Source organism: Macaca mulatta, chromosome 3, assembly GCF_049350105.2.
Source record: "Macaca mulatta isolate MMU2019108-1 chromosome 3, T2T-MMU8v2.0, whole genome shotgun sequence".
NCBI classification, from domain to species: domain Eukaryota; kingdom Metazoa; phylum Chordata; class Mammalia; order Primates; family Cercopithecidae; genus Macaca; species Macaca mulatta.
This window is the reverse complement of record NC_133408.1, coordinates 143,243,952-143,271,414: the sequence shown is the minus strand read 5'-3', so window position 1 is coordinate 143,271,414 and position 27,463 is coordinate 143,243,952. Positions and strand designations below refer to the sequence as shown.

Below are 27,463 nucleotides of genomic sequence, written 5' to 3'. Positions count from 1 at the left end.
TTTAAACAAAGGAGAGATGTAATCATATATGCAGTTTAGAAATATCACTGAGTGTCTACTAAATAGAGTCTGAACTCCCCTCTTTCCAAACTCTCCATGGATTCTTTCCACTGTACTATTCAAATGTATTTTTTCCTCTTCCGCAACACACATCCTCCACCAAGGTCTATTGATGTCTGCACTGTTAATAGTGTCAAGGTCATTCCCATTTCTTTCTTTCTTTTTTTTTTTTTTTTTTTGAGACAAGAGTCTCACTCTGTCACCCAGGCTGGAGTGCCGTGGTGCGATATGGGCTCAATGCAACCTTTGCCTCCTGGGTTCACGCCATTCTGCAGCCTCAGCCTCCTGAGTAGCTGGGACTAGAGGCACGCACCACCACACCCAGCTAATTTTTTTGTATTTTTAGTAGAGATGGGGTTTCACCGTGTTAGCCAGGATGGTCTCGATCTCCTGACTTCGTGATCTGCCTGCCTCAGCTTCCCAAAGTGCTGGGATTATAGGCGTGAGCCACCGTGCCTGCTGGTCATTCCCATTTCTTAGCCTGTACTCATATGATTTCATCAACACGTTATGCGACTGTGGTAAGAGCATAGGCTCTGGAGTCAGACTGCATGGATTTGAATACTGTCCTCTTCCTTTGCTAGTCATTCTTAACCTCTCTTCTCTTCATCTCAGTTTCTTCATCTAAAATTGGGGTAGTAATGGTGACTATCTCATAGGGTCACTGTGAGAATTGAATGACTTCAATGTGTAAAGGACCTAGAAAAGGATCTGGCCAGGTAGTTGACACTCAGTAAAAGCCAGCTATTTTTATTCTCTTCTACGTATCCAATTACCTATTTGATGAGACCCAGTTTAAATCCCATCTCCTTTTTGAAAACTTGCTAGACTTTTGCCAATTCTTTTCATTCTATTGAAAAGATAGACTTTTCATTCTATTGCTATTTTCAATATGTAAAACATCATGTAAGTATTTATATTATGAGTCTGTCTTTTAGACTTCACTGTTTCCTTAGTTCATTGATTTCCCAACTCAACTATAAGTACTTTAAGAATAAAAAGTGTATCAGTCTGGAGCATGGCTCTGATCACAAGTAGACACACCATATACAATATTGATTAAATTCATCCCTCTACAGGTAAACTATAACTGTGAATGTAATGTGTTTAAAGGTTATTCACTACCTAAAATTTGTGTTTAAAATTTATTCATTACCTAAATAAAGTGCCATATCTTTATTTCAGAATTATTCATTACGAAGTAAGTGTCCCTCACTAAAAACAAAATGTTATGCTTTATAAAGATTTGACTTAATATAATATTCTAACTCTAACTCTTAAATCCTTTTTTTTTTTTTTTCAGATGGGATGTCTTGGGAGCTGTCATTGGTACGGAATGTGGAACAATAGAATCAGGCTTATCAATGGTCTTCCTCAAAGATGGAGAGAGGAAATTATGCACTCCATATATGGATACTACCGGTTATGGGAACCTGAGGTTTTACTTTGTGATGGGTAGGTACATTTTGCACAAACTTTGTTCACCCTGGGGTAGATCCTAGGCCAGCACCTATTCCTGAGGAAGTAAGGTTGTTTGTTGTCAACTACATAAAATGAACATTCATGAAATATGAGCTCTGCAGACAGAGCAGAAGCCCGTGGTACTCACCCGTGTATCCGGCTAGCCCCACTGGAGCCAGCCTATAGAGAGTCGTGGCTTGCCATGGTGAGGCCTGAAGAAAAAATGCTGTAATACCTTCCTTCTACCTCTCCCACCATGGTTATAGCTGAAAAGACAATGAGAGAAAAGCTAAAACAAAGCAATTTCTTTTTCCTAGCTTCCCCCCAAAAATAGTCATCAAGGTGAGCCTTGGTTTTCATGAATATCTCATCATTTTATAACTGTTTTGTAATAGGAAGCTGAGAAATTTAGGTTAATACTTCAGTAATACTCTCTATTTTCTAATAAGTTTGCAAACACATTAAGAAAAAAAATGTGTTCATAAGTTATAGTTTTCTTCAAAGTATTGTAGAGCAAATATAGTTGGAAAATTACCCAAAAAGGAGTTAGAAGGTTGAACTTTGTGACCTCCAAAGTTAATCCTTTTAGTCAACAAGAGCCACAGTTACATATTCTCTCACTGATGTCATTCCAGAAATGTGAGTAGATGTCACATGCCTTCTTTGTTGAGTGACTGGAAAAGCACAGGCAACATCTGGAAGTGAAACAGGAAATAAACACTGTCTACCTTTGAACTTACTAGCGAAGATGTCAGTTCATCAGGACAAACAGATCTCCTGAGTCTCACTTCAGCAGTGGCGATTTATTTCTCTCGTATTCCTCACTTCACCTTTTTGATAATCATACAGCTCAGGGTTGCATGGGAAACCTCAGATTGTATCCTGCTCTCAAGTATATTACCTATGTGATGCTAACTCATTTTCCGTAATGATCTGTTTGATAACAGAGAAATTGTGCATATAAAATAAAGTAATGTAATCTCACGTTTAAGGATAACCTCACCTTCACTCTGAACTGGTTTGTATATTTAAAGGCCCAGAGCTCATTTTCTTTACATAATTACAGTTCAAACTGGCTCTCATTTTATCAAAAGGGATTCCTGGAAAACCTTAAGCCCTCCTCCAAAAAAGTTGTAATAAACATTTAGTATGCCAGCGTAATTTAAGTTTTTTCCCTCTTGCCCATTTTTGACACGATATATTTCATACTGTATTTTGATTTTGTTATAATAAATTAGCCATATTTGGTGATTTATATGAGACTAACTCATCATTATATAAGTTCCTTTATATAATTGTCATATTTATATAAGAGATTAAGTAATCTTCAATTTTTCCTGGAACAAAGCATATTATTAATCAAGGAATTAAAACAGTATTGACTATGATAGGGAATTGATTTGAATGAGCCCAAAGAAGTACATTATCCCCAGTAAAAGCCTCTTCATTCAATTAAAACAGTAAGGAATGCCTATTGAATATAGAGCCTTGAGCTAGGATATATGGAGAATACAAATAGGGAGAATAATGTCACCTAAATCACAGAGTTGCTGGTCAAATGAGTTAATGTATGAAAAGCACTCAAAACCGTGCCAAATAAATATTTAGACTCAGTATATTTCTGTTGTTATTGATATAAAAATTAATCAGAGTTCCCACCCACAAGTACCATGTGACTACAAGGTAGAATGCAGTGTGCTGTAATGGAATGAAATGCTATGGGAGTATAACAGAAGCTGTTATTGCAGTGGAGGGATTAGGGTAAAGCTTCATGAAGGAGATGGCATTTGAACTCACCCCTGAAGGATGGGCATGATTTAAATTTAAGGAGAGAATTCCAAGCTAAGCCATTATGAAAAAAAGTCACAAGAATAAAGGTATGTGATATGTTTGGGGCTGGGTTATTTTCCCAGTATAGATAAGTGGAAGCATGTAAGATGGAACTAGAAAAGCAAATTGGAGCCAGAGTAGTGATTTTCTTTAATTCCTACTAAGGAGTTTGGATTTTCTTTCTCTAGGTAGTATGGAGCTATCAGAAAATTCCTGTTAGTTCAGTATTACATGATCACCTGTGTTTTAGAAAGGTAATTCTAGCCCAAATATGATGAAAGATTGAAATAATTGGAAATTAAAGGGCAAGAGATCAGTTAGGGTAGGGTTACTAGATTTAGAAAAGAAATATGTGTATAAGAGAGTAAGTGTGGAATAGAATATTTTGATGTTACTTATGTTAAGATCAAGTTTCTGGAATGCCATATGAAGGGAGAAATTCTATTCAGGATATGAATCAGATTTGAAAATCATGCATATGCAGGTGATAACTGGAGCCACTAGAACTGCTGTGTTCTCCCAGGCAGAAGGTATATGACAAACAATTCTTAGGGAGAACCCTCATCTCTAGGTATAGGTAGAGGGGGAAATAGTAAAGCAGACTGAGAAAGAACGTAAACAGAGGTGGGCAGAAGGTGTTATTGGAGCCTAAAGGAGGAAGGAAGAAAGTGGTTCAGGGTGGGATGGCAGGGAGATGATCAGCAGTATAAAGAATGCCACAGAGAGAGAGATCAACCAGCATAAAGACTGAGAAGCCACCAGTGACTTTGGAGAGAGTTTTCCCAATGATGTGGTGCCTGGAAAGCCAAATACATGGAGTTAAAAATAAAAATATGTCCCTGAAAGAGGAGGACTGCCACTTCAAGAGTTTTATCAGTAGAGAGAAGAAAATAAATGGTGGCTGGATCTTGAAGAAACAGCAGCACCCGGGAAAGGTGTTTTTAGGATAAAACAGATGGATAGGATAGGGTAGGGTAGCATAGGATAGAGTAAGGATAGGGTAGGTTATGATAGGATGGGATATGGTAGGATAGATAGGATAGAACTGGACCTATAGAAAAGACTAAAATTTTGTTGGTTGATGGGAAATAAAGACATATGGAAAGAGATTTAGGATGAGATAGTTATAAGTAGCCCCTCACTAAATACAGTACCTTAGGAAAATCAGACTGATTGTTAATCTGGACTCGATCACACTCTCTCCCTTTCAGGCCCTGACTGTATGTTCTGCCCTTGGTTCGTATCAGTCTGCTGTGAGCACATTTCTGGAAAATTTGCTCGACTTTCCAAGTTCAGTTCAAGATCTATTTCCTTTATTCATATATTCACGTATGTAACACCAATTCATTGAGGACAAGTATAGGGCACTGTTCTTAGAACCAAAGTGCAGTGAATTAGACAAAAAATAACCTAACAGACATCAACTCATTCATGTATTTGTTTATGGTTCCTCCAACAAATATTTAGTAGGCATCTGCTATATGCTCAGCTCTTTTAGCTTACATTGTACCCTTTTCTCTGTATTTTTACTGCAATTAGGGCAGCACAACACAGTTTACTGCCAATTATTATTCTTTAAAAATGACTGAAAACAATATTTAAAATATTTTAAACCTGACTGCCCCATTCATTTTTATTGAAATCTTCCTGCACCTTAATTTCTGTACAAGATGCCTCTGAGTCACACCTTTCCACAAGGTGCCAAAGGCTATGAAGCTGAGGAAGAATCCATATCTCCCTGTCGAAGCTGCTGTCATTGACACTTCACAGAACTATAAATTGCTCCCGGAAGAATCTTTCAGATAAAATGTGTCATCATTTTCAAGTCTTGGCTCCTTTAGGACTTTTTTCTTCTGCCGTTCTGGGCTGGGTGTGGCTCTCACGTGCGTTTCAGTTATCTCTGAAGGGCAGATGCAGTTCATGAACTGTTCTTAAGAGAACAGAGAGAAGTTACAGAAAACGGGTTAATGAAATTAGAGAACACTGATAGTTCAGTACCTGCGTCATTAGATATGGTGCACTAAACCCACACTGCCTGTGATTATTCACCATTTTTGTCCTTTTTTGGTAAATCCTTAATATATAATTATAAATATCCTATTTTATTTATATATATATGTATATAGCCTCAATTTAAAAGTTTTGCTTTCTAATATGAATTTCATTTTCATGTGGATCTTTTCTCCAGAGACCATCAATTAGAACGGCTTTAGTAGCTGTATTTATCATAACACTGAAGTATGTAAGGAAATGCTTGAATATATGATATAAATGTCAAAATCATAAGATTTTTCTCTACGGGTTGTTGAACAGTAAACATTATTAGGATGAGATATACATTGTCACCATACCTGACTTCTCCATTCTCAGTTCAAATTACCTAATCCAGTAAATATTTATTATATGCCAAATTACATGTGCCTAACATATGTAGCATGCCAGACTTCAATGCTTTGCAAAAACCATCCTCCAAGACTTACCTATTGAGTGGTAGTAAAGGTTTGAAGTCAAACAGAATAACATTAAAGACATGCTTTACTTTGGGACTATAGGCACATTATATAACATTTCTTGGCCTCCATTTCACTATCAGCAAAGTGAATCTGTATTAATTCTTACCTGAAAATGTTGTTAGGGGATGAAAAGAGATAATGGTTGTACTTGATTTTACATGGTGCATGGTTCTTAGTAAGTACATAATGAAAAGTAGACATTGTCACCCTTACGTTATCATTAATAATACTCAAGGAGTCTGGCTCCAAAAGAAACCCTGATCCAGACGGTACCAACCACCATTTGCAACATCACTCGTTGTCAAAACAAAAACCCACAGATTTCCTTGGGAATAAACAAAATTATTGGGCAGTTTTCTCACAAATGACTCAAATATAAAATCAGTGTGTCGTGAGCTGGAAAATTCGATCTACCTGTAAAACCTTTCAGATCAAATAGAGAGGTCAGTTTCCCATGGCTTCATCCTGTAACTCACTGCTATCCCATAAACTGAGCTGTTCTAGGAACACACCAATGGGGTGAGAATGTGTACTAAACTCTCTCCTTCCCTGGCTCAGCTAGAAACAGGCTTACCCCCAGATTCCCACAGCCCTCTCCAGTTTGTCTTAAAGGGCTTCGTTTTCAGTCAGACACTGGCTTTTCTGCCATCAAGCCAGCTTCCTGGGTTGCTTCCAACTCATGTATACTTAGATACGCCAAATAATTTTAGAATTCACCTAGAAGAATTTAGTTAAGAATATTTGTACAACGTAATTCCAATAGTGTATTTTCAAAGTCAAATATAAATCATCTGTTATTTAAATTATTAATTTAGATCATCAAAAGTTGTTGCATTCTGGAAGATGAAATAAGATGTATCATATAAAGAAGACACCTGGCCAATCAGAATGGGCCTCATAGGTGACCTTAATGAGGTTACTGCAGTCAATTGTACAGATCTCAGGTTTATAGATTCAGAAAATGAGTTTTCTTAATTACCCCAGAGCTGACATACTGGAGACCAACTCATGCTCTAAGCTCAGAGGAGACTTATGAACAAATCATAATTCTCATCAATAGACTATGGAAATTTAACTGCTAAGCATGAGGGAATAATCAATGTTTATGGAATCAAAAAAGATATATATCACCCAGTAATTTTAATGGCAGCAGTTCCAGAGCTATGATAGCCTGATGCATCCTGTTCCACTGTGGGGGACATTTTGCAAATGAATCCCCAAGATTTGCCTTGGTCATTAAGGACTTCTCTATTCCTACCCAGTGTATGGACATTCTATGAAAGTCTTGCCCTCTGATATCTGATTTTGTCTAATATTCCTTCTATTGTTAATGAAGTTTCTTGTACTAATTCAGTTCTAGCTTTCCCGCTTAATATCACATATCAGTCATTTCTCCCCAGGATCAGACCCAGTTACTTAGGTTGAGTTTGACCCAGACATTTACAAACAATTGACACTTTCTTCTTAGTTTATTTAATATCAGATGCTGAGTCTCAGCCATTATTTGTGTATTTTACTAAATTAACTCTCAGAGGGTAGTTTTATTCTAGAATGCTGATGTTGTTTTACTGTCGTCAGAGAGTATTAGCAACAGCAGTTGCCTGTAGATAAAAATTAACATTGATGGTAGTTGATTTAGGAACTGAAGAAATTTTTTAGAAAGATAATAATAAAAGAAAAAGAAGTTAGTGTTATAAATGTGGAGACTTAAGGATAGAATATTTGCCAGGAAATACATGTACATCCCCATTGTCCTGCTGTTTTGGTTGGTACGATCACGAAGGCTAATGGTGGATTAAGAGAGGCTTCTAGTTAGACATGTCATCCTTTAATATTCAGGTCGTACAGACAGTTGATAGAAGCAAGCAGTAGCAAGAATTATTGACTGGGGCTGAGTGTGGTGGCTCATGCCTACAATCTCAATGCTTTAAAAGACAAAGGTAGGAGGATTGCTTGAGTCCAGGAGTTCAAGGCTAGCCTGTGTAACATAGGGAGACTCCGTCTCTACAAAATAAAATATTTTAAAAAGAATTATTAATGGAATGCAGTCATGAAAATAATGGGTTCAAAGACATACATGTACCCCTGGCTCTTCCAGTAGTTAGTTATATGATCTTAGCTTCAAGTACCTGCTCTGTCATTCAGTGCCATTATCAGGATGATCGTAGTTGCTCTTCAGCTTCAATGGCATATTGTTTTTCGTGACTATAGAGTAATAGAGAACAAAACACTCTATGTACCTTCTAACAATCAAATGAGATACCAAATATAAAAATGAAAAATGTAAAACATATTGCATTTAAAATACAAATAATATGCTAAAATATTAAAGATACTATGTGCAACAGTTTAACTAACACTACTTCAGAATTCCTTGATGCAAGAAGTCATAACCCTTGTTTTAAAACCATAGCCAATAGGTTCTGAACTTTGGTCATAAAAACCTCAAATTAAAGAAATAACAGTTTATTAAAAAGCAGAGCACGTCTTTTTAATGTGGGTTAGAACATGAACATGTAGTTGCTGCTCAAAGTAGACAATTATTTGAGTAATCCCATGAAGCAAATAGCTACTTTGGCCTTCACAAATGTCAAGTCTTTGATCTTTAGCATGGCCTACTTGAACTATCGTTATAATTTATTTCCTTGAGTCTGTTTACCTTTGTTTAGGGTTATTCTTAAGTGACAACTGGGTACTATAATGATTTTTTATTCGGAAATTTATCACTATATTTGATATGTTTATGGATGCTAGTTGGTACTAGCAACTTAAAATTTTTGTTTTGTGCAGGAGGAATTTGTGACCCTGGAAATTCTCATGAAAATGACATAATCCTGTATGCAAAAATTGAAGGAAGAAAAGAGCACATAGCACTGGATACCCTTTCCTATTCCTCATATAAGGTACACATGCCAGTCTGTGTGGCAAATAGACCACCTCAGACCACCCTGGACAAGCCCAGGTCAAAACTACAAAGACTACTCCAGACAGAAGATACATCCCTGTTCTGGCAGGCCAGAGGTCGCCAGATTTCTTTAAAAGTGAAATGGACATTTTATCATTCATGTTTTTTCCTGATACAAATGAAAAATAAGTTATCAGGAAGGAAGAGTGAATTACAGTCCATCAGAGACAGTAAGGCAGAACCCGATAATCTGACAGTTATTCTTGTCCCCAAGAAAGCCCTAAATGTAGCTCTAATTATGCCCCCTCACACACTTGCTGTCAGTCATAATGAGTATTTGTCCAGCATTTTGAGATCTCCTAGGTAGAAGACACTGTAGAAGCACAGGTTATTATTATCTTTGCTTTTTTCTTTGCTAATTAGAGTTACCGATTTGAGGTTGGCCTTTTTTCTTTACCCTTTGGATATAGAACAGGTGTTAGCTCTGGTTATTTGCAAACATCTTCAAAATTATGTGAGATACTCATCATAAGTTGTAAAATTATTTTTTGTAAAAGTAGATTTGTTTGTGCCTAAGCCACACCCACATACTCATTATTCATTAGCCTTTTCTTCACACTGATGGTACCCTAAGTAGTTTTAAAAGCTTAAACACAGCTAACATCTAGCATCTCAGGGTTTAAGTTAGAAAGACAAAACAAACATCAAGGTTAAAATGGGAAACAACCAGAGTGAATATCCAGCACATTCCATGTGCAAGGGTAACCCAAGTTATACCATTTGGGATTTCATAAAGGATTATGTTTCCAGCAGTGGCAAGGTAGAACTACACCTGCCCTGGTCATCTTCATGCCTCATATCAAGTCAGCTTTGTGAGTTATAATGCATTGACTCATTGGCTCTTTTGTCCTATTTTCACAATACTAATTTGGAAAGCCCTTAATATGATACCAATCCACTTTCAAAGAGGACTGATGATAAAGTATAAATGTCAAGTTGCCTTTGTCTTGTGCTAATTAAATAAAATGGATACACATGCTTAGATAACTCTTAAAGCCCTTATATCAGTTTATCTTCAGGCAGGGAGAGCCTAATCAAACACACACAGAGGCCACCACCTCGTGCACAGGAGGAATTCTGAGTCACTAAATTGAATGCTCCTTGAGGATAGCGTCTTCTTCATGAAATAACAAATGCAACACAAAGGACATTTCCTGGTGCTTAATAAATGGCAGTTACATACATGGTGTTTACTAGGCCAAATCTAGGAGAATTTACATGGATTAACATAGAAAGGATTATGAGTGATTCTGGTCTCCTTTGTTGGAAAGGTTCCATCTTTGGTTTCTGTGGTCATCAATCCTGAACTTCAGACTCCTGCTACCAAATTTTGTCTCAGGCAAAAGAATCATCAAGGACATAATAGGAATGTCTGGGCTGTAGACTTTTTCCATGTCTTGCCTGTTCTCCCTTCTACAATGTCTCACATGATACAGTTTTCCATCAATCTGGGATGTGGAACACATCAGCCTGGTAACAGGTAGGAAGCCCTTTTTTGTAAGTGTACAAAACTAAAAATGAGCTTGCAGGTTTGACTATTAAATAAGAGGTAGTTTCTAAGTAGAGTTTTAACTGGATTTTAAGTAAAATACTCATTGATGAAATAACACACTTTTCCCAAAAGAAAAGTTCTTCAATTAATATGAGGGGTATGATTGGATAGATTTCAAGTAGGAATGGCTTCATTCTAAGAGCTTGATCTTAGGTGTCAGAGGTGTTTGCATGTGCTGTGGCAACCATCCATTACAACAGATTGCTAAGACAGAAAAAAAAAAAAAAAAGCAACTGAAAAAAAGCTTGACCTCCTGTCGGCTGGTGACCCCCTAATAATAAGCATGGAAATCAATTAGCGCTTTAAGAACTACGACTTCTCAGTTTCACTTGCCCAAGTGTTGCTCGTATTTTTTCTAGGAATTTTGTCGGTGTTACATTCACAGGATGAAGTGACAGTGTGAGACATGGTAATTGCCTTGCCACCTATCAAACTCAGGAGCATAAACTCAAGTTACCATTTGTTGTCTTTAAAACATAGTTTGTTTATAGCAGTAATTTAACTAATTGCCCTTTGAAAGCTGGTCAGACTTTAGTGAAAGACAAAACAATCATTTAGGGAACAGCATCTTTAAAAATTTTTATGCTGTTTTTACAGATGTTTAATGTACTTAACCAGAGTTGAAAATTTCATTTTTTTTGTTATTTTACCCTCCCCCATCTTCTGTGTGTGCTTGTTCTGGTTTTATTAGTGTCAGCTTGGAGTTTTCTACCAACCATGGACGTTCCTGGTCCCTCCTTCACACTGAATGCTTGCCTGAGATCTGTGCTGGACCCCACCTCCCCCACAGCACTGTCTACTCCTCTGAAAACTACAGTGGGTGAGTACATTCTCTCTGAGATATTGAAATACTTGAATCCATGTTGCAGAATAAAAATCAATGAGTAATCCTGAAATTAGCATTTTTGTCATAATAGGTAAGAAACCTAACCTCTTTAAAAGTGGTCTTGTAAAAAAAAAAAGAAGAAGAAAGAAAGATAGTATATTTGGTAAATTGGATGCAAGATTAAAATTACAATTTGTGAGGCCATTCATTCTTTATGTACTTGACTTATATTTTGAATTGCATGAACTTAAATTCTATATGGCAGTTCTGTGGTTATTGCCAAAAGATTTATTGCCACAGTACTTTTAGAGAAATGCAGCATAGAAAAAATGGAAGAAAGTTAAGTTTTGAAATTGGACCTGGAATCCATTCTGTGTAACCATATTTACTCTCCCTGACTTTCTACTTTTTCTGCATAATTAAGTATATAATATACCTCATTGGGGGCTATTAAGAGAATTAAAGATGATTATATAAAATACTTGCCACATGACAGAATAAGCATTATGAGAATAGTAAAAATATTTGCAAGAATGGCAAAATTAAGTTGGGAATTATTTTCTTTGTTATCCCCTTTTAAATGTGTGTAGGGCTAGGGGAGAGCAAAAAATAAAAGTAATTGATGCTAAGTAGCAGTACATCTCTGCACAGATGTCTAGCATAAGGTAATATCTAAGGTCTGAGTATTGATGGAAAATTTTCTTAAAAGAATGTATAAAAACTAAATATCGCTCACTATTAAGAACAAACTGACTAGGTACAATGACTAACACCTGTAATCCCAGCACTTTAGGAGACAAAGGTAAGGGGATTTCTTGAGGTCAGAAGTTTGAGACCAGTGTGGGCAACATAGTGTGAGACCCTGTCTCTACAGAAATAAAAATTTAAAAATTAAAAATTAGCTGGGTGTGGTAGTATGCTTCTGTAGTCCTACCTACTCAGGAGGCTGAGGCAGGAGCATAGCTTGAGCCCAGGATTTTGAGGCTACAGTGAGCTATGATTGTGCCACTGCACTCCAGCCTGGACAACAGAGCAAGACCCCATCTCTAACAATAAATTAAAACTTAAAAAACTTTTTAAATAATATAAAATAACAAATCCATTACTCTGGCATGCTGTGGATGTTTTTACAAGTTGTATATCTGTTTTAAAGATATAAACAAATTCCACAAGTGAATTTAAAGAGTTTATTGGTAAACTTTAGTGCTTTTGTAAACACACAGAAACTAGAGCATGAAAAGCATGTAAAATACATTCAAAAGATATGAACATAGTTGTGAAGATGGTTCTGTGCTAAATTTCTTGCAGGTGGAACCGAATAACAATTCCCCTTCCTAATGCAGCACTAACCCGGAACACCAGGATTCGCTGGAGACAAACAGGACCAATCCTTGGAAACATGTGGGCAATTGATAATGGTTAGTGTTTATGCCTGTCATAATCACATGCCATTGATGTAGAGTCTTCCTGTGCTTTTGTTTGTCAGCACAGACTTAATCACATTTCTAAGTTATGGTCTTGCAATTCATTAAACACCCTTTCTTCCATTTCTCCTTTGCATTCTGTTAGAAGCCCAGGGATGTGCAATCAGAAGAAAAAAAAAAAAAAAAAAAAAAAAAAAAGCCAATGGAGTCAGCAGTATTAGATGCTAGAATGTTTCAACATACATAAATAAAAAATGCATAAAACCTTGAAACTGAAATTCACAGTTGATGACAAGGGATATCCTAACATTTTCTTTGAATGTTGTATGCAAAATTAACATAAATACTTACCATACTGCATGTATTAAAATAAGACCCATTCTTCTCTTAGTAACTACCACAACATCTGGAATGCTTTTCTTTTGCATGCAGACAACACACAGAAGGAAACATCATCTCTAAAAAAACTAGTGAAACTTTTACCTCCTTTTCAGAAAATAGTATAGAAAGAAAACTTGGATATATACCTTTTTTAAATCTTTTATCTTTCTTTCATTTTCAAGTGAATTTTTGGAATTTTGCATCATTTTAAAGCTGATACCACTTATGACAATGACAGAAGATATTTTAAGCTCTCCGGTTGCATGTCTGTACATTTCTTATACTTGTTATTAGTCACCAACTCTTTGGTTTTTGTCTTTCTTTTTATGGATTCAGTGGATACAAATGTAGTTTTGTATATGAGTATATTGCATGGTGGTAAAGTCTGGACTTTTAGTGTAACTATCACCCAAATAGAATACAAGGTAATTTCTCATCCCTCGCCCCCCTTCCGCCCTCCCACCTTTCTGAGTCTCCAGTGCCTATTATTCTACTGTCTATGTCCATGTGTACACATTATTTAGCTCCCACTTATAAGTGAGAGCATGTGGTCTACAACTTTCTAAGTAATATCACTTAGGATAATGGCCTCCGATTCCAGCTATGTTGCAGCAAAAGACACGATTTCATTCTTTTTCATGGCTGAGTAGTATTCCATGGTGTGTTTGTGTGTGTGACATATTCTTTGGTCACCCATTAATGGACATTTGCATGGATTCCATGACTTTGCTATTATGAACAGCACTGCAATAAACATACAAGTGCAGATTTCCCTTTAATATATTGATTTCTTTTTCTTTGGATAGATACTCAGTAGTGAGGTTGCTGGATCAAATGGTAGTTCTAGTTTTCATTCTTTGAGAGATCTCTATTCTGTTTTCCAAAGGTTTTCCTAATTTAAATTCCCACCAACAGTGTATAAGAGTTTCCTTTTCCCTCACATCCTCACCAGTATCTGTTATTTTTTTACTTTTTAAGGATACCCATTCTGATTGGTGTAAGATGGTATCTCATTGTGGTTTTAATGTGTGTTTTTCTGATAATTAGTGATGTTTAGCATTTCTATATGCCTGTTGGCCATTTGTATGTCTTCTTTTGTAAACTGTTTGCTCATGTCCTTTGCCAACTTTTTAATGGAACTGTATGTTTTTTCTTGTCGAGGTGTTTGAGTTCACTGTTAATTCTGGATATTAGTCCCTTCTCAGATGCATAGTTTGCAGATATTTTCTCCCAATCTGTAAGTTGTCAGTTCACTCTGTTCATTATTTCTTTTACTGTGCAGAAACTTTGGGCTTAATTAAAGCCCATTTGTCTTTTTGTTTTTGTTGTCTGTGCTAAGGTATTAGTCATTAATTCTTTGCCTAGGCCAGTGTTCAGAAGAGTTTTTCCTAGATTTTCTATATTAATCCATTCTTGCATTGCTATAAAGAACTACCTGAGATTGGGTCATTTATAAAGAAAAGCGGTTTAGTTGTCTCACAGTTACATGGGCTGTACAGGAAGCATGGCTAGGAGATCTCAGGAAACTTAACAATCATGGCAGAAGGCCAAAGGGAAGCAGGCACGTTTTACATGGCCAGAGAAGAAGGAAGAGAGAGTGAAGCGCGAGGTGCTACACACTTTTAACCAAACAAATCTTGTGAGAACTCACTATCACAAGAACAGCAAGGGGGAAATCCACCTCCATGATCCAGTCATCTCCCACTAGGCCCCTCCTCCAATATTGGGAGCTACAATTTGACAGGAGATTTGGGCAGGGACACAAATCCAAACCATAGCAGTTTTCTTCTAGGATTTTTATAGTTTCATATCTTACATTTAAATATTTATTCCATCTTGAGTTAATTTTTGTATATGATAAGAGGTATGGGTCCAGTTTCATTCTTCTGCAAATTGCCATCCAATTTTCCCAGCACTATTTATTGAATAGGGTGTTCTTTCCGTAGTGTATGTTTTTTTTGAAAATTGTTGAAGATCAGTTGGCTGTCTGTAAGTGGCATTATTCTGGGCTCTCTATTCTGTTTCATTGATGTATGTGTCTATTTTTATACCAGTACCATCCAGTTTTGGTTACTATAGCCTTGTAGTATAATTTGAAGTGAGGTAATGGGATGCCTCTAGCTTTGTTCTTTTTGCTTAGGATTGCTTTGGCTATTCACTTTCCTTTGGTTCCATATGAGTTTTAGGATTGTTTTTCCTAATTCTGTGAAAAATGACATTGGTATTCTGATAGGAATTGCATTGAAGCTGTAGATTGCTTTGGGCAGTGTGATCATTTTAATGATATTGGTTCTTCTAATCTATGAGTATAGGATGTTTCTCCATTTGTTTTTGTCCTACAGTTTTTTTTCATCAGTGTTTCATAGTTTCTCTTGTAGAGATCATTCACCTCCTTGGGTAAAAGTATTCCTAGGTATTTTGTTTGTAGCTATTGTAAATGGGATTGATGTCTTGATTTTATCCTCCATTTATTATCAATATATAGAAGTGTTCCTGATTTTTGTACATTGATTTTATATCCTGAACCTTTACTGAAGTCATTTGTCAACTCTAGGAGTCTTTGAGAGAAGTTTTTAGGATTTTTTAGGTATAAGATCATATCATAACCAGAGATAATTCGACTTTATATTTTCAAATTTGTGTGCCTTTTATTTCTTTCTTTTGCCTGATTGCTCTAGATAGTATTCGCAGTACTATATTGAATAGGAGTGGTGAAAGTGGGAATCCTCATCCTGTTCCAGTTCTTAGAGGGAATACTTTGACTTTTTCCCCATTCCATATGATGTTGGCTTTGGGTTTGTTATATACAGCCTTTATTATTTTGAAGTATGTTCTGGCTACACCTAGTTTGTTGAGGGTTTTTATCATGAAAGGATGCTGAATTTTATCAAATGCTTTTCTGTATCTATTAAGATCATTTTATGCTTTTTGTTTTTAATTCTGTTTATGTGGTGAATCAAATTTATTGATTTGCATATGTTGAGCCATCCTTGCATCCCTGGAATGAAACCCACTTTATCATGTTGTATTATCTTTTAGATGTGCTGTTGGATTCAGTTTGCTAATATTTTGTGAAGGATTTTTTCATCTGTGTTCATGAGGGATATTGGTCTGCAGTTTTTCTTTTTTGTTGTGTACTTGCCTGGCTTTGGTTTGGGTTTATATTGACTTCATAGAAAGAGTTACGAAGGATTCCCTCCTCCTCAGTTTTTGGAACAGTTTTAGTAGGATTGGTACCAGTTCTTCTTTGCGCATCTTGTAGAATTCAGCTGTGAATCAGTCTCGTCCTGAGAGCTTTTATTTGTTGGGAGATTTTTTATTACTGATTCAGTATCACTACTTGTTATTGGTCTGTTCCGGATTTCTATTTCTTCCTGCTTCAGTCTTAGGAGGAGGTATGTCTCCAGGAATTTATCCATTTTCTGTAGGTTTTCTGGTTTGTGCACATAAAGATGTTTATAGTAAACACTGATTATCTTCTGTATTTCTGTGGTATCAGTTGTAATGTCTCCTTTTTCATTTTTTATTCTGCTTATTTGAATAGTCTCTCTTCTTTTCTTGGTTAGTCTAGCTAGTGATTGATCAACTTGGTTCATCTTTTAAAAGAACAGCTTTTCATATGATTGATCCTTTGAAATTTTTTTTTTTTTTGGTCTTTATTTCATTTAGTTCTGCTCTGATCTTCATTATTTATTTTCTTCTGATAGCTTTGGATTTGGTTTATTCTTGTTTTTCTAGTTCCTTGAGGTACAATATTATGTTGTTAATTTGTGATCTATTTTTATGTAGGAATTTAAGATTATAGCCCTCTCTCTTAGCACTGCTTTTGCTGTATCTTAGAAGCTTTGTTATGTTATGTCTCTATTTTCACTCATTTCTTAGCTGGGCGCGGTGGCTCAAGCCTGTAATCCCAGCACTTTGGGAGGCCAAGACGGGCGGATCACGAGGTCAGGAGATCGAGACCATCCTGGCTAACACGGTGAAACCCCGTCTCTACTAAAAATACAAAAAACTAGCAGGGTGAGGTGGTGGGTGCCTGTAGTCCCAGCTACTGGGGAGGCTGAGGCAGGAGAATGGCGTGAACCTGGGAGGCGGAGCTTGCAGTGAGCCAAGATCTGGCCACTGCACTCCAGCCTGGGCGACAGAGCGAGACTCCGTCTCAAAAAAAAAAAAAAATTTAATTTCTGTGTTCATTTTGTCATTAACTCAAAGATCATTCCGGAGCAGGTTGTTTAATTTTCATGTATTTGTGTAGTTTAAGATTTCCCTGAGAATTAATTTCTAGTTTTATTCTACTGTCATTTGAGAAGGTATTTGATATGATTTTGATTTTTTTTTTAATTTATCGAGACTTGTGTTGTGGCCTAACATATGGCCTATCCTGGAGAATCTTTCATGCACTCATGAGAAAAATGTATATTCTGTGGTTGTTTGGTAGAATGTTCTGTAAATGTTTGTTAGGTTCATTTGTCCTAAAGTCCAATTTAAGTCCAGTGTCTCTTTGTTGAATTTCTGTCTCAGTGATCTGTATGGTGCTGTCAGTGTCATGTTGAAGTCCCTTACTACTATTGTATATATTGCACCCCATCTATTTTCTTAGGTCTAGTAGTATTTGTTCTATGAATCTGTATGTTCCAGTGTTGCATATATATTTAGGATTGCTACTATATCTTCTTGTTGAATTGAGCCTTTTATCATTTTATAATAACTTTGTCTTCCTTTTTATTGTTGTTGATTTAAAGTCTGTTTTATCTTACATAAGTATAGCTGCTTCTGTTCATTTTTGGTTTCTGTTAGTTTGGAATATCTTTTTCCATCCCTTTATCTTTAGTCTATAAGTGTCTTTACCAGTTAGGTGGGGTTTTTTTAAGCAGTGTATGTGTATGGTTGGATTGTGTTTTTTAATCCATTCTGTCAATCTGTATGTTTTAAATGGAGCATTTAATCCATTTCTGTTCAAGAACTATATTGACATGTGGGTTTTTGTTCCTGTTATAATGTTGATTGTTATCTTGTTGCTTTGCAGTCTCATTTGTGTAATTGTTTTATAAGACCTGTAAGTTTTTTACTGTCATTTGTTTTTATGATGGTGAGTATTGATCTTTAATTTCTATGTTTAGACCTCCCTTAACATTTCTTGTAGGATTGGTCTAGTGGTAATGAATTCCCTTAGCATTTGCTTGTCTGGGAAAGACTGTTTCTTCTTCGTTTATGAAGCTGAATTCTAATGGAATACAAAATTCATGGTTAACAGTTTTTTTCTTTAGAAACCTAAAAATAGGATCCCAATCTCTTCTGGCTTATAAGGTTTCTATTAAGAATTTCACTGTTAGTCTGATGGAATTCTTTACATATAATTAGACATTTTTCTCATGCTGATCTTAAGATTTTTTCTTTCATGCTGTCTCCAGATAGTCTGATGACTATATAACTTGGTGACGTCCTTACAATGTATTTTTCTGGAGTTCTGTGAGCCTCTTGTATCTGGATGTCTAAATCTTTAGCAAGACTTTAGGGATGTTTTCCTCAATTACTTCCTCAAATAGACTTTCCAGAGTTTTTGCTTTTCTTCTCCCTCAGTAATACTTTTGACTCATAGGTTTGGACATTTTACATAATCTCTTATTTCTCAAAGTTTTTGTTCATTTTTTAAATTCTTGTTCTTTCTTTCAGTCTGTGTTAACTTGAAAAACCTGTATTCAAGCTCTGAGATTATTTCTTCTGCTTGGTCTAGTCTATTGTTAAAACTTTCAACCATATTTTGTAATTCCTTTTTGTTTGGGATTTGGGTTTTCCTTAAAAAAATACTTACTTCTTTGGTAAATTTGTCATTCATATCCTGAATTGATTTTCTGATGTTTTTGTATTGGCTTTTACCTTTCTCTTGGATCTCATTAAGATTCTTTAAAATTAATATTTTGAATTCTTTATCTGGTATTTCAAGGATTTCATTTTGATTAGGATCCATTTTAGAGCATTAGTATGATTTTTTAACACTCTGTTTTTGCATGCTTCCAGAATTGTTCTGCTGCTTCCTTCTCAACTCAAGATACTGTCTCTTTTTTTTTTTTTTTTAATTTACTTTCGTTTGGATGGAATTTTTTTCTCTTGAGGATGTAACTATAATGTGTGCTGTGTAGGATCATTTGGCCTTGGTTCTTGGAGCATTCAGTGGCAAAGACTGTCTATGTGTTCACTGGTTATATATATCCTTAGTGTAGTGGCTTTATCAAATGCTGATTGTAGTAGTGATGTACTGGGTATGAAGAGGCAGTAATTTTCAACCTACTCTTTTTAAATGTTTTTGGTAGTCAGCCATGGCACGTGCCGGTATTCCCAGCCACTCAGGAAGCAGAAGCAAAAGGATCACTTGATTTCAGGAGTTTGTGGCTACTGTGTACTATCATCTCATCTATGAATAGCTACTGTACTCCAGAACAACAGCAAGATCTCATCTCCCCAAAGACCATGGAAGCTGAGAGTCCAAAGAAGGAAGCTGACAAATCCAGTTTCTTAGGAAGACACACTTAATAAAGACTTACAAACAGAAGCTGTAGTTTTGGGAAGCCATGAGATAAGATGATGAATCCCTGCCTGATTTTTTGGTTTCTTATTTTAATTACAGGTAGATTAATAGCGTTCCTATTTTCAGAGAGCATATAAGTTGGCTGAAGGCTTATACTACAAGTAAGTAGAAAGGAAGAAAGAGAGGAGAAGGGACAAAATGTCAATAGCTAAGCAAATTTAGCATAGCCACTGATTTTAGGTCAATTTTATTAAATAGAAAAAATGTACACCCTTGTTTAATGTTGATTTTCCATGTCTTAATCAGGTCTCTGTTATTTTTTAATAATTTAGACATTGAGAAACAACTAATTCTTGAAACTGGAGAAAACTTTAGAAAAGATAGTTTGCTGATGAACCAATATGAATCATTTCCCAATATGTATCCAAAACACAGACCAATGGAAGGCCCACCCTCAAAGACCATATGAGTTATATGGATATAAACATAGTTAATTTGCAAAAACATCTAAAGATGAAGGGATTAAAATGGAGTTTCTTCATTGGTAGAACATTTTGCATAGCATTTTAGGTATTGCACCTGTTCATTAGCTCTAGGGAGTAGGCATTTGCATCTAGATAGCAGAATATGAGTGACTTTTTCTTGCTGGCACACTTTTTAAGGATTCTATAATGAACCTTTATTCCTTTGATAATTATCAAAGTGGTTTAGAAATGAATAATGAAAAAGTATGTGAGAAAATTAAGAGTGCAATGAAGCACATGTAAGCCTATGAAAAGAATGTTTCAATTTCCTAAAGAAGGCTGTTACAACACAATTTTAGTTCAGAAAGTGTTCACTACACATCCTCTGAGTTCCCATGCTTTGAGTGGAATCATGCTTTGAGTAGAATGGGAAAGGGTAAAGATATATGGAATGCACATGGTTAGCAAGGTAGGCTGAATGCAAAACCTGGTGCAGAATCTCTTTAATTCTGTTATCATTCTATGTGAGTTTTTCACAGAAACAGGACCCACCATTTGGCTTCTTTTACAAGGGAAGAAGAGGACACATACTCTCTCCCAAGAGAAATGTGTGCTTACTTGCCAAAAAAAAAAAAAAAATCCTGAAATCTCTCCCATTTCACTACGTAATTCCAGAATTATGTCACAGAAAAAAATAGAGAAAAATAGATCAATATCATAATTCTGTTAGATATGTTCTTCCTTCATGGCAGAGTCAACTTCTGCTAGTGTGTAAAGAAATTACTTCGGAAATTACCCTGAAAATCTTAGCTAAATGGAAAGTCCTAAAGCAAAGTACATTTCTTATCATTTTTAATATTTTTTCAACTTGACTATATTACTGATAATAGTGAAGAAAGCTATTCTATCCTATTCACACTCTTAGGAAACAAGAAGCCTGTTATGAGTCCTAATGGCTTCATCATTAGCAGGAAGGGATGACAATAACATTCTTTTTTTTTTTCTTTTTTTTCTTTTTCTTTTTTTTTTTTTTTTTGAGACAGAGTCTCGCTCTGTCGCCCAGGCTGGAGTGCAGTGGCAGGATCTCAGCTCACTGCAAGCTCCGCCTCCTGGGTTTACGCCATTCTCTTGCCTCAGCCTCCCCAGTAGCTGGGACTACAGGCACCCGCCACCTCGCCCTGCTAGTTTTTTGTATTTTTTTAGTAGAGACGGGTTTTCACCGTGTTAGCCAGGATGGTCTCGATCTCCTGACCTCGTGATCCGCCCATCTCGGCCTCCCAAAGTGCTGGGATTACAGGCTTGAGCCACCGTGCCCGGCCTACAGTAAAATTCTTAATTGCAACTTTTTTCATTGACTGGGAATGTCTTAATTTATCGTTGAATTTTTTATGATGGAGGTTTTTTGAACTATGACATGGGTACCCTATTTCTTAGAGCATATCTTCAGCCATAAAATCAAGTGTGCTGGGAAAACAATCCATATGCTTTTCCAGGCTGAAGAAGAATGGAGCCAGCCCCTTTCTTGTTCCTTGGTGCACAGTGGAGCACATCAAAACAACAGGACAAGAGGGTGTCAAGGAATACTTGACCTCAGTATGGTGCTGATTGTAACCATATAGTGCTGGGTACCTTGCTAAGCATAATATGTTTCTTTACTTATTTCCTCCAAGAAATATCATTATCCCACTTTAAGGAATAGGAATATTGAGGCTTAGACAGGATAAATTACTTATCAGAATTTCCTGAATGAAGCCAGAATTTGAAGCCCGGATTATGTGACACCTGAAACCAATACCTTTAATATCTCAGCCTGCTATCTAATCTCTTCCTAAACCAGAAGTTTCCATCACCAAGAGCTTTCCATTGGCCTGCAATGCATTGAATTTGAATTACTCCACCTGTTAACTGGCAGGTATTAAGTGCTTATAGGAGCATAGGCTACAGGAAAGTTTATTTTACAATAAAATTATTTAAATACTTTGAAATAACTACAGAACAGAAAAGAAAATGATAACGGGTTATAAATTTGCTTATGCCCAAAACACTGAGTACACGAGGTTTTATTGCATCTTGAATTTCTCATTAGTTTAATACCACTTTTACACCATTTGGTATATTATTAATTTTGCTGATTAACAAAAGAATTAATATATTTAGATGTGTTGGAGTCTGAGTATCTCAGAACCTACCATTCAACAATCAGTAGCCTTTTTCTCAGCATTCCAAAGATTCAAATTTAGGTTTGTAACATCCTATTATCAGCCAAGCCCAGCGTTTAGGAAAAAAAATCTGCATGATGGAGAAAACTTTAGGCTCAACAACAGATTCTTAACCCTCATTTCCAGGAAAGGTAGATTAATATTTAGAAATATATGTAATAGTCATCCACAGTATTATAGATTTTTCCCCTAATAGGAATGAAAATTATGGCATGACTTCTCCATATTGTGATATGTCAGATTGGTCCTTTGTAAATTCTTTTTTTCTACCTAAAGAATATAAACTTTGTAGAATGTTCAAGGCAGAAGCACTAATATTGTCTAATAGAGTCTATTGAGGAATTCATAAGCTCCTATCTTCTTTGATATGAAATGTTAAAATCTTAAAAAGATTATCTGTGTAACTTGTAACCGTTTCAGTAGCTTTGTAACTAAGCACTTACCTTATCACACAGCACTCCATATGTCACCCTGAATTCCTGCACACAACATACACACAAGGGGCCATGTTGCATGGATATTGCTTCACAAAATTGTACTGGTAGTGTTCTGTGTTTTTGTAATTATGTTCTCTTTTCCCCCCACAGTTTATATTGGCCCATCGTGTCTCAAATTCTGTTCTGGCAGAGGACAGTGCACTAGACATGGCTGCAAGTAAGCATCTTAAAATAACACTTACGCTTCTCCTTTTGGATGTGTAATTTACATATTGAAGTCACATGTCATTTAATAACCTTTTTTAGGATTGGGGGTCTTTTAAGATTAAAAAAATGGATATTTCTAATAGAATTTAAGTGTAATTCAAATGTATTTTTAAGTGAAAATTAATACATTTTATGTTAGGCTAAATTGTGGACAAATTTAGCATTCCTCGTGTGAATTTGTGAACAAATTGGAATTCCTCACAGCTTGATGGCTGCCTTTCCTGCCTGTAGTTACATCCCTTTCCATAAACTTGTTCGGGTGTTCGTGAGTCACATTGTAATTCCCAGCATGCTTTGTAAATGATTATAAAAATCAGTAATGACCCATAGATCCAATGCTAAAGGAAACTGGACTGGGCCAAATTTAGCAGATTTGATAAGCAAATTCATCATCTTTAAATATAACTTAAGAATCTTGTTTACTTTTGAAAATCATTTGGGTCTTTAATAAATTATAAAGTATTTTACAAAACAATGCTGTTGAATATGAAGTCTGAAATTATACATTAATAATGTAATATCTAATCACACCAGTGAATTATTTTATGTTTATACCAAAAAATGGATATTCACATTTAGTATGTCATTCTTCTATTAATATTTAATTATAAAATATTCTGGAAATTCCTGAAACCACAGGCAATCTGTTATAAAGATAAGTTTTCAACAGCTGATCATCTAGTCTACTTTTTCTTGTCCTTCCAAGAAAAAGAGTAATTAATCAATTAGTTAATTTGTTAATGAGTAGAGAACTCATAAAAGGGCTTTGAACCTGATCATTTAGAAATTGCAGACTGGGCATGGTGGCTCATGCCTGTAATCCCAACACTTTGGGAGGCTGAGATGGGTGGATCACTTGAGGTCAGGAGTTCGAGACCAACCTGGCCAACATGGTGAGACCCCCATCTCTACTAAAAATACAAAAATTAGCCGGGCATGGTGGCATGCATCTGTAATCCCAGCTACTAGGGAGGCTGAGGCAGGAGAATCACTTGAACCTGGGAGGCAAAGGTTGCAGTGAGCCAAGATCGCGTCACTGCCCTCCAGCCTGGGCGACAGAGTGAGACTCCATCTCAAAAAGAAAAGAAAAAGAAAAAAAAGAAATTGCATGTATGAGCCAAGCACTTGTTGACATTGAGATTAGTGTGGCTTTTTAACTTTCTAACTTTATTTCAGTGATTTGAATTAACAAAGACATCACTCTGCCCAATGGAAATTTTTTATAAAATATGTGAAGAATTGAAAAATTTCCATCTATGTTTCAAAACTGAATATGCATCCTTGTGTTCTCATAAAACTACCAACTCCCACCCCAAAACACTACTCATTAGATCTATGAAACATTGGCTGATATTTTCCTCAAGTTGTTATGTGCATCCATTATCCATAACCAGATCATCTTCTTAGTGTATTTCAAATAAAATTAACATGAGGCCGGATAGTTTTGCAATTCCTGATGTTGTCCCGAAAAGTTTTGGGAAAAAAAAAATTATCTAAAATGACAACTGCTTTTGTTTTCAAAAAATAGAAAGTGGTATTTATAAAAAGACCTATCTATAATTACTGTAGTTATACTTCAGACTTCATTTTATATGTATCATATTCCTCTTAGAATTAAGTGGTTTTATTAAGGCTACCATCTATGCCACCCATGGTGGATACAAACAGAAATCTAAATGGTGGCTTTATGCTTTTGAACATTGTTCTTTTTTGACACCATACATTATTCTGAATAGTCATGGTCTTTTCCTCCTTCTGAAGTTTTACAGAATATTTTCACCATCTGGAACTTTAGTATTTTTCCCTATTTCTAACAAAGTTTTATGTAATACTCACTGGCTTTGTCCACTTACAGTTGAGCTAAAAGTTTGACTACTACCTCCTTTTCCAGCAATATGTACCTTATTGAGTTTGAGCAAAATTGCACAGAAAAGAAATGTATATGTAATGCCACTTCCTTTAAACAAACCATTGAATCTGGGACCTTTGCAACTTTGTCTTTTTCTCTCCTCTTTACTCTGCCTCTCCCCCGTTTTACTGCTATTTGCTATCAAGATTCTACCCTCTCATGTTCCCTCTAACACTTTCTGGCCTGTGTACAATCCCAGACCTGGTTCTCTTAAATGGACAGTCTACTAACCTGATAAGCCCAACCCTGTTAGAGATGCTAATGAGGAGAGAGAGCATTAGAACCCTTTCTTCATATGTGTCATCCATATAGCTTAACAGTGGGGTCTTTTTCTTGACATTACAGGGTGACTCTACTGCTAAATTTAAGCATGTGTAGATTCATCAGTAGGAGATGTATTGGGAGTCAGGAGAGACTCGTGTCATACTCAAAATCACCAACGTGGGTGATCCTGTTGTTTTGCTGAGAAACAGACTACAAAGTTTTTGTTTTTTAAAAAAAGTTATTTTTAAAAAACTATCAGCATTATTTCTCAATTGAATAACCTTTGATTAAAAGTAGACTTTTAAAACGACTAAATGGAAAGTGACTCCAATGTGAGTCATCTCTAAATGAGCGCCAGTTTCTCCCAGTCACTTGTCCTGAGAAGACACATTTAAGATACACAAAAATGTAATTGCCCTGAAATGCACTCTGGAATAGATAGTCTTGTTAAGGAAAACTAATTCCAATTCGTGACTGTGGTAAAACACACTCAGTTTCCTGACTTTAAAAAGTGTTCAGTTTAGCTGATTTTAAACATTCTTTTCTGGAAACAACTTGGCTATTCAGTCTAAGTCCATTAGACAACATGTGAAAGAAGGCTCAACCAGTAAATATTGGCTTTCCTTTCATCCCCTTATTGATGCTACTTAAGATACCAAGACAACCTTCAAACTTCATGCTACAGTAGTTCTTAGCATTTTAGGCTCCAAATTATTTGGTAATCTGATAAAACCTGTGAACCTTCTCCCCAGAAAATCCAATATACAAAAAAGTGGGCATTTGATTTTAGCATATTTTTACATTCCATGGATCCCTGAAAGGCCAGCATAGACTCGAGTCTCAGTAGTACTGCCAAAGAAGAATACTGAGTCGTGCCACAGTATCACTTCATTGGTACATTTGCTTTGTAAAGGTTTGTTTCAGATTTCAGCAAGCTTTGAATGCTCCCACGAGAATCCCCCACTCAAAAAGATACCAATTGAGCAACCTTATAAATGTAGTGAACAGGAAATAGCACAGTAAAAACAAAGAATTTGAAACTATTTCATGATGAATAATCTCCTTAAAACATAGATGTTTCCATTGCTGATTCATCTGTGATGAGGTTTTCTCACTGATAGAAGGCTTGGGTCACTCCTATATATTCTAGTCAACTAATATAAATACAGCACATTCTCACATAGAAGCAAGCAGGTTGTTGGGGAGTAGGGAAAGGTTTATTTTTCTTGAAGTGCCACTAATTTGGGAGAGTCCACTGAGAGGCAACACAGTGCTGCTAAGGATGTCTATCTAGGTCAAGGGTGTACATATCCCCTTTATACATTTGAAATAGTTAAAGATAGATTCATTTTCCAATAGTTCCTAAATATTTAATTCCTATCACAAGCATAACATGTATTTTAACATTTGTTCTTAGAAAAAGTTTATTCTGGGTATCTTATTAGAAGTGCTTTATGCTGTTTCTTTTATAAATGTAATGAGCATTATGAATAAAATTATATACATAAACCTTTTACAGATATTTTAAGTTGGAAATGTGTAAGAACATAGATGTATTTTAGATAAACTGCTGGTACTGGTTGAAGGTACTGGTTGAAGCTGAATTGCTGTTTTAATTGTAGGCTTTTTATGGCAGTGCTGCGCAAAGACTGTATTTGTCTGGAATATTTACAGTCAATTAGCCCTTATCAAATCTTCAGATTCAATAGTCTCCAAAGACTAATGAGCCTCATTTACCATTCAATGAAATCCTAGCCTCTGGACTTACTCCTCCCCAAAGTAGATTCGAGAATCTCCAAAACAGCCAACAGTTTAAGATTTAATTTCACCATATTTCTTTCAGGTGTGACCCTGGATTTTCTGGCCCAGCTTGTGAGATGGCATCCCAGACATTCCCAATGTTTATTTCTGAAAGCTTTGGCAGTTCTAGGCTCTCCTCTTACCATAACTTTTACTCTATCCGTGGTGCTGAAGTCAGCTTTGGTTGTGGTGTCTTGGCCAGCGGTAAGGCCCTGGTTTTCAACAAAGATGGGCGGCGTCAGCTAATTACATCCTTCCTTGACAGCTCACAATCCAGGTGAGTGAAGGCAGGGGAGAATACATACAAAAGCCAGATACTAATGTTGAATTTAGTTATATGATCCATTTTTATTTCTTATATTTTTTCTGATAGACATCTTCTCATTTTTAACCAGGGTTGTAGGGAACTTACAGTTTATTGACAGTTAATTTGCCCTAGTTTTTAGTAAATTAGGAGGCCCACCAATGACTTGGATATTAATGACTGACTAGGTTTTTTAAAATATGAAATGTTAGCATCAAAACTATGTTCTTAAGCCAAGAGCTAGTTAATTATTTATGTAGT

General features: G+C 36.0%; 1 protein-coding gene across 1 annotated transcript in view; it reads left to right on the top strand.

Moving 5' to 3' along the window:
- The window catches only part of RELN (reelin), a 510,458-nt gene that overhangs the window by 309,936 nt on the left and 173,059 nt on the right, over window positions 1-27,463 (top strand). Inside the window, exons 12-18 of the mRNA XM_028846151.2 lie at window positions 1,364-1,515; window positions 8,655-8,767; window positions 10,101-10,309; window positions 11,073-11,201; window positions 12,516-12,625; window positions 22,809-22,875; window positions 26,942-27,175. Coding sequence (XP_028701984.2) covers window positions 1,364-1,515; window positions 8,655-8,767; window positions 10,101-10,309; window positions 11,073-11,201; window positions 12,516-12,625; window positions 22,809-22,875; window positions 26,942-27,175 — 1,014 coding nt within the window. The remainder of the gene's footprint in view (window positions 1-1,363; window positions 1,516-8,654; window positions 8,768-10,100; window positions 10,310-11,072; window positions 11,202-12,515; window positions 12,626-22,808; window positions 22,876-26,941; window positions 27,176-27,463) is intronic.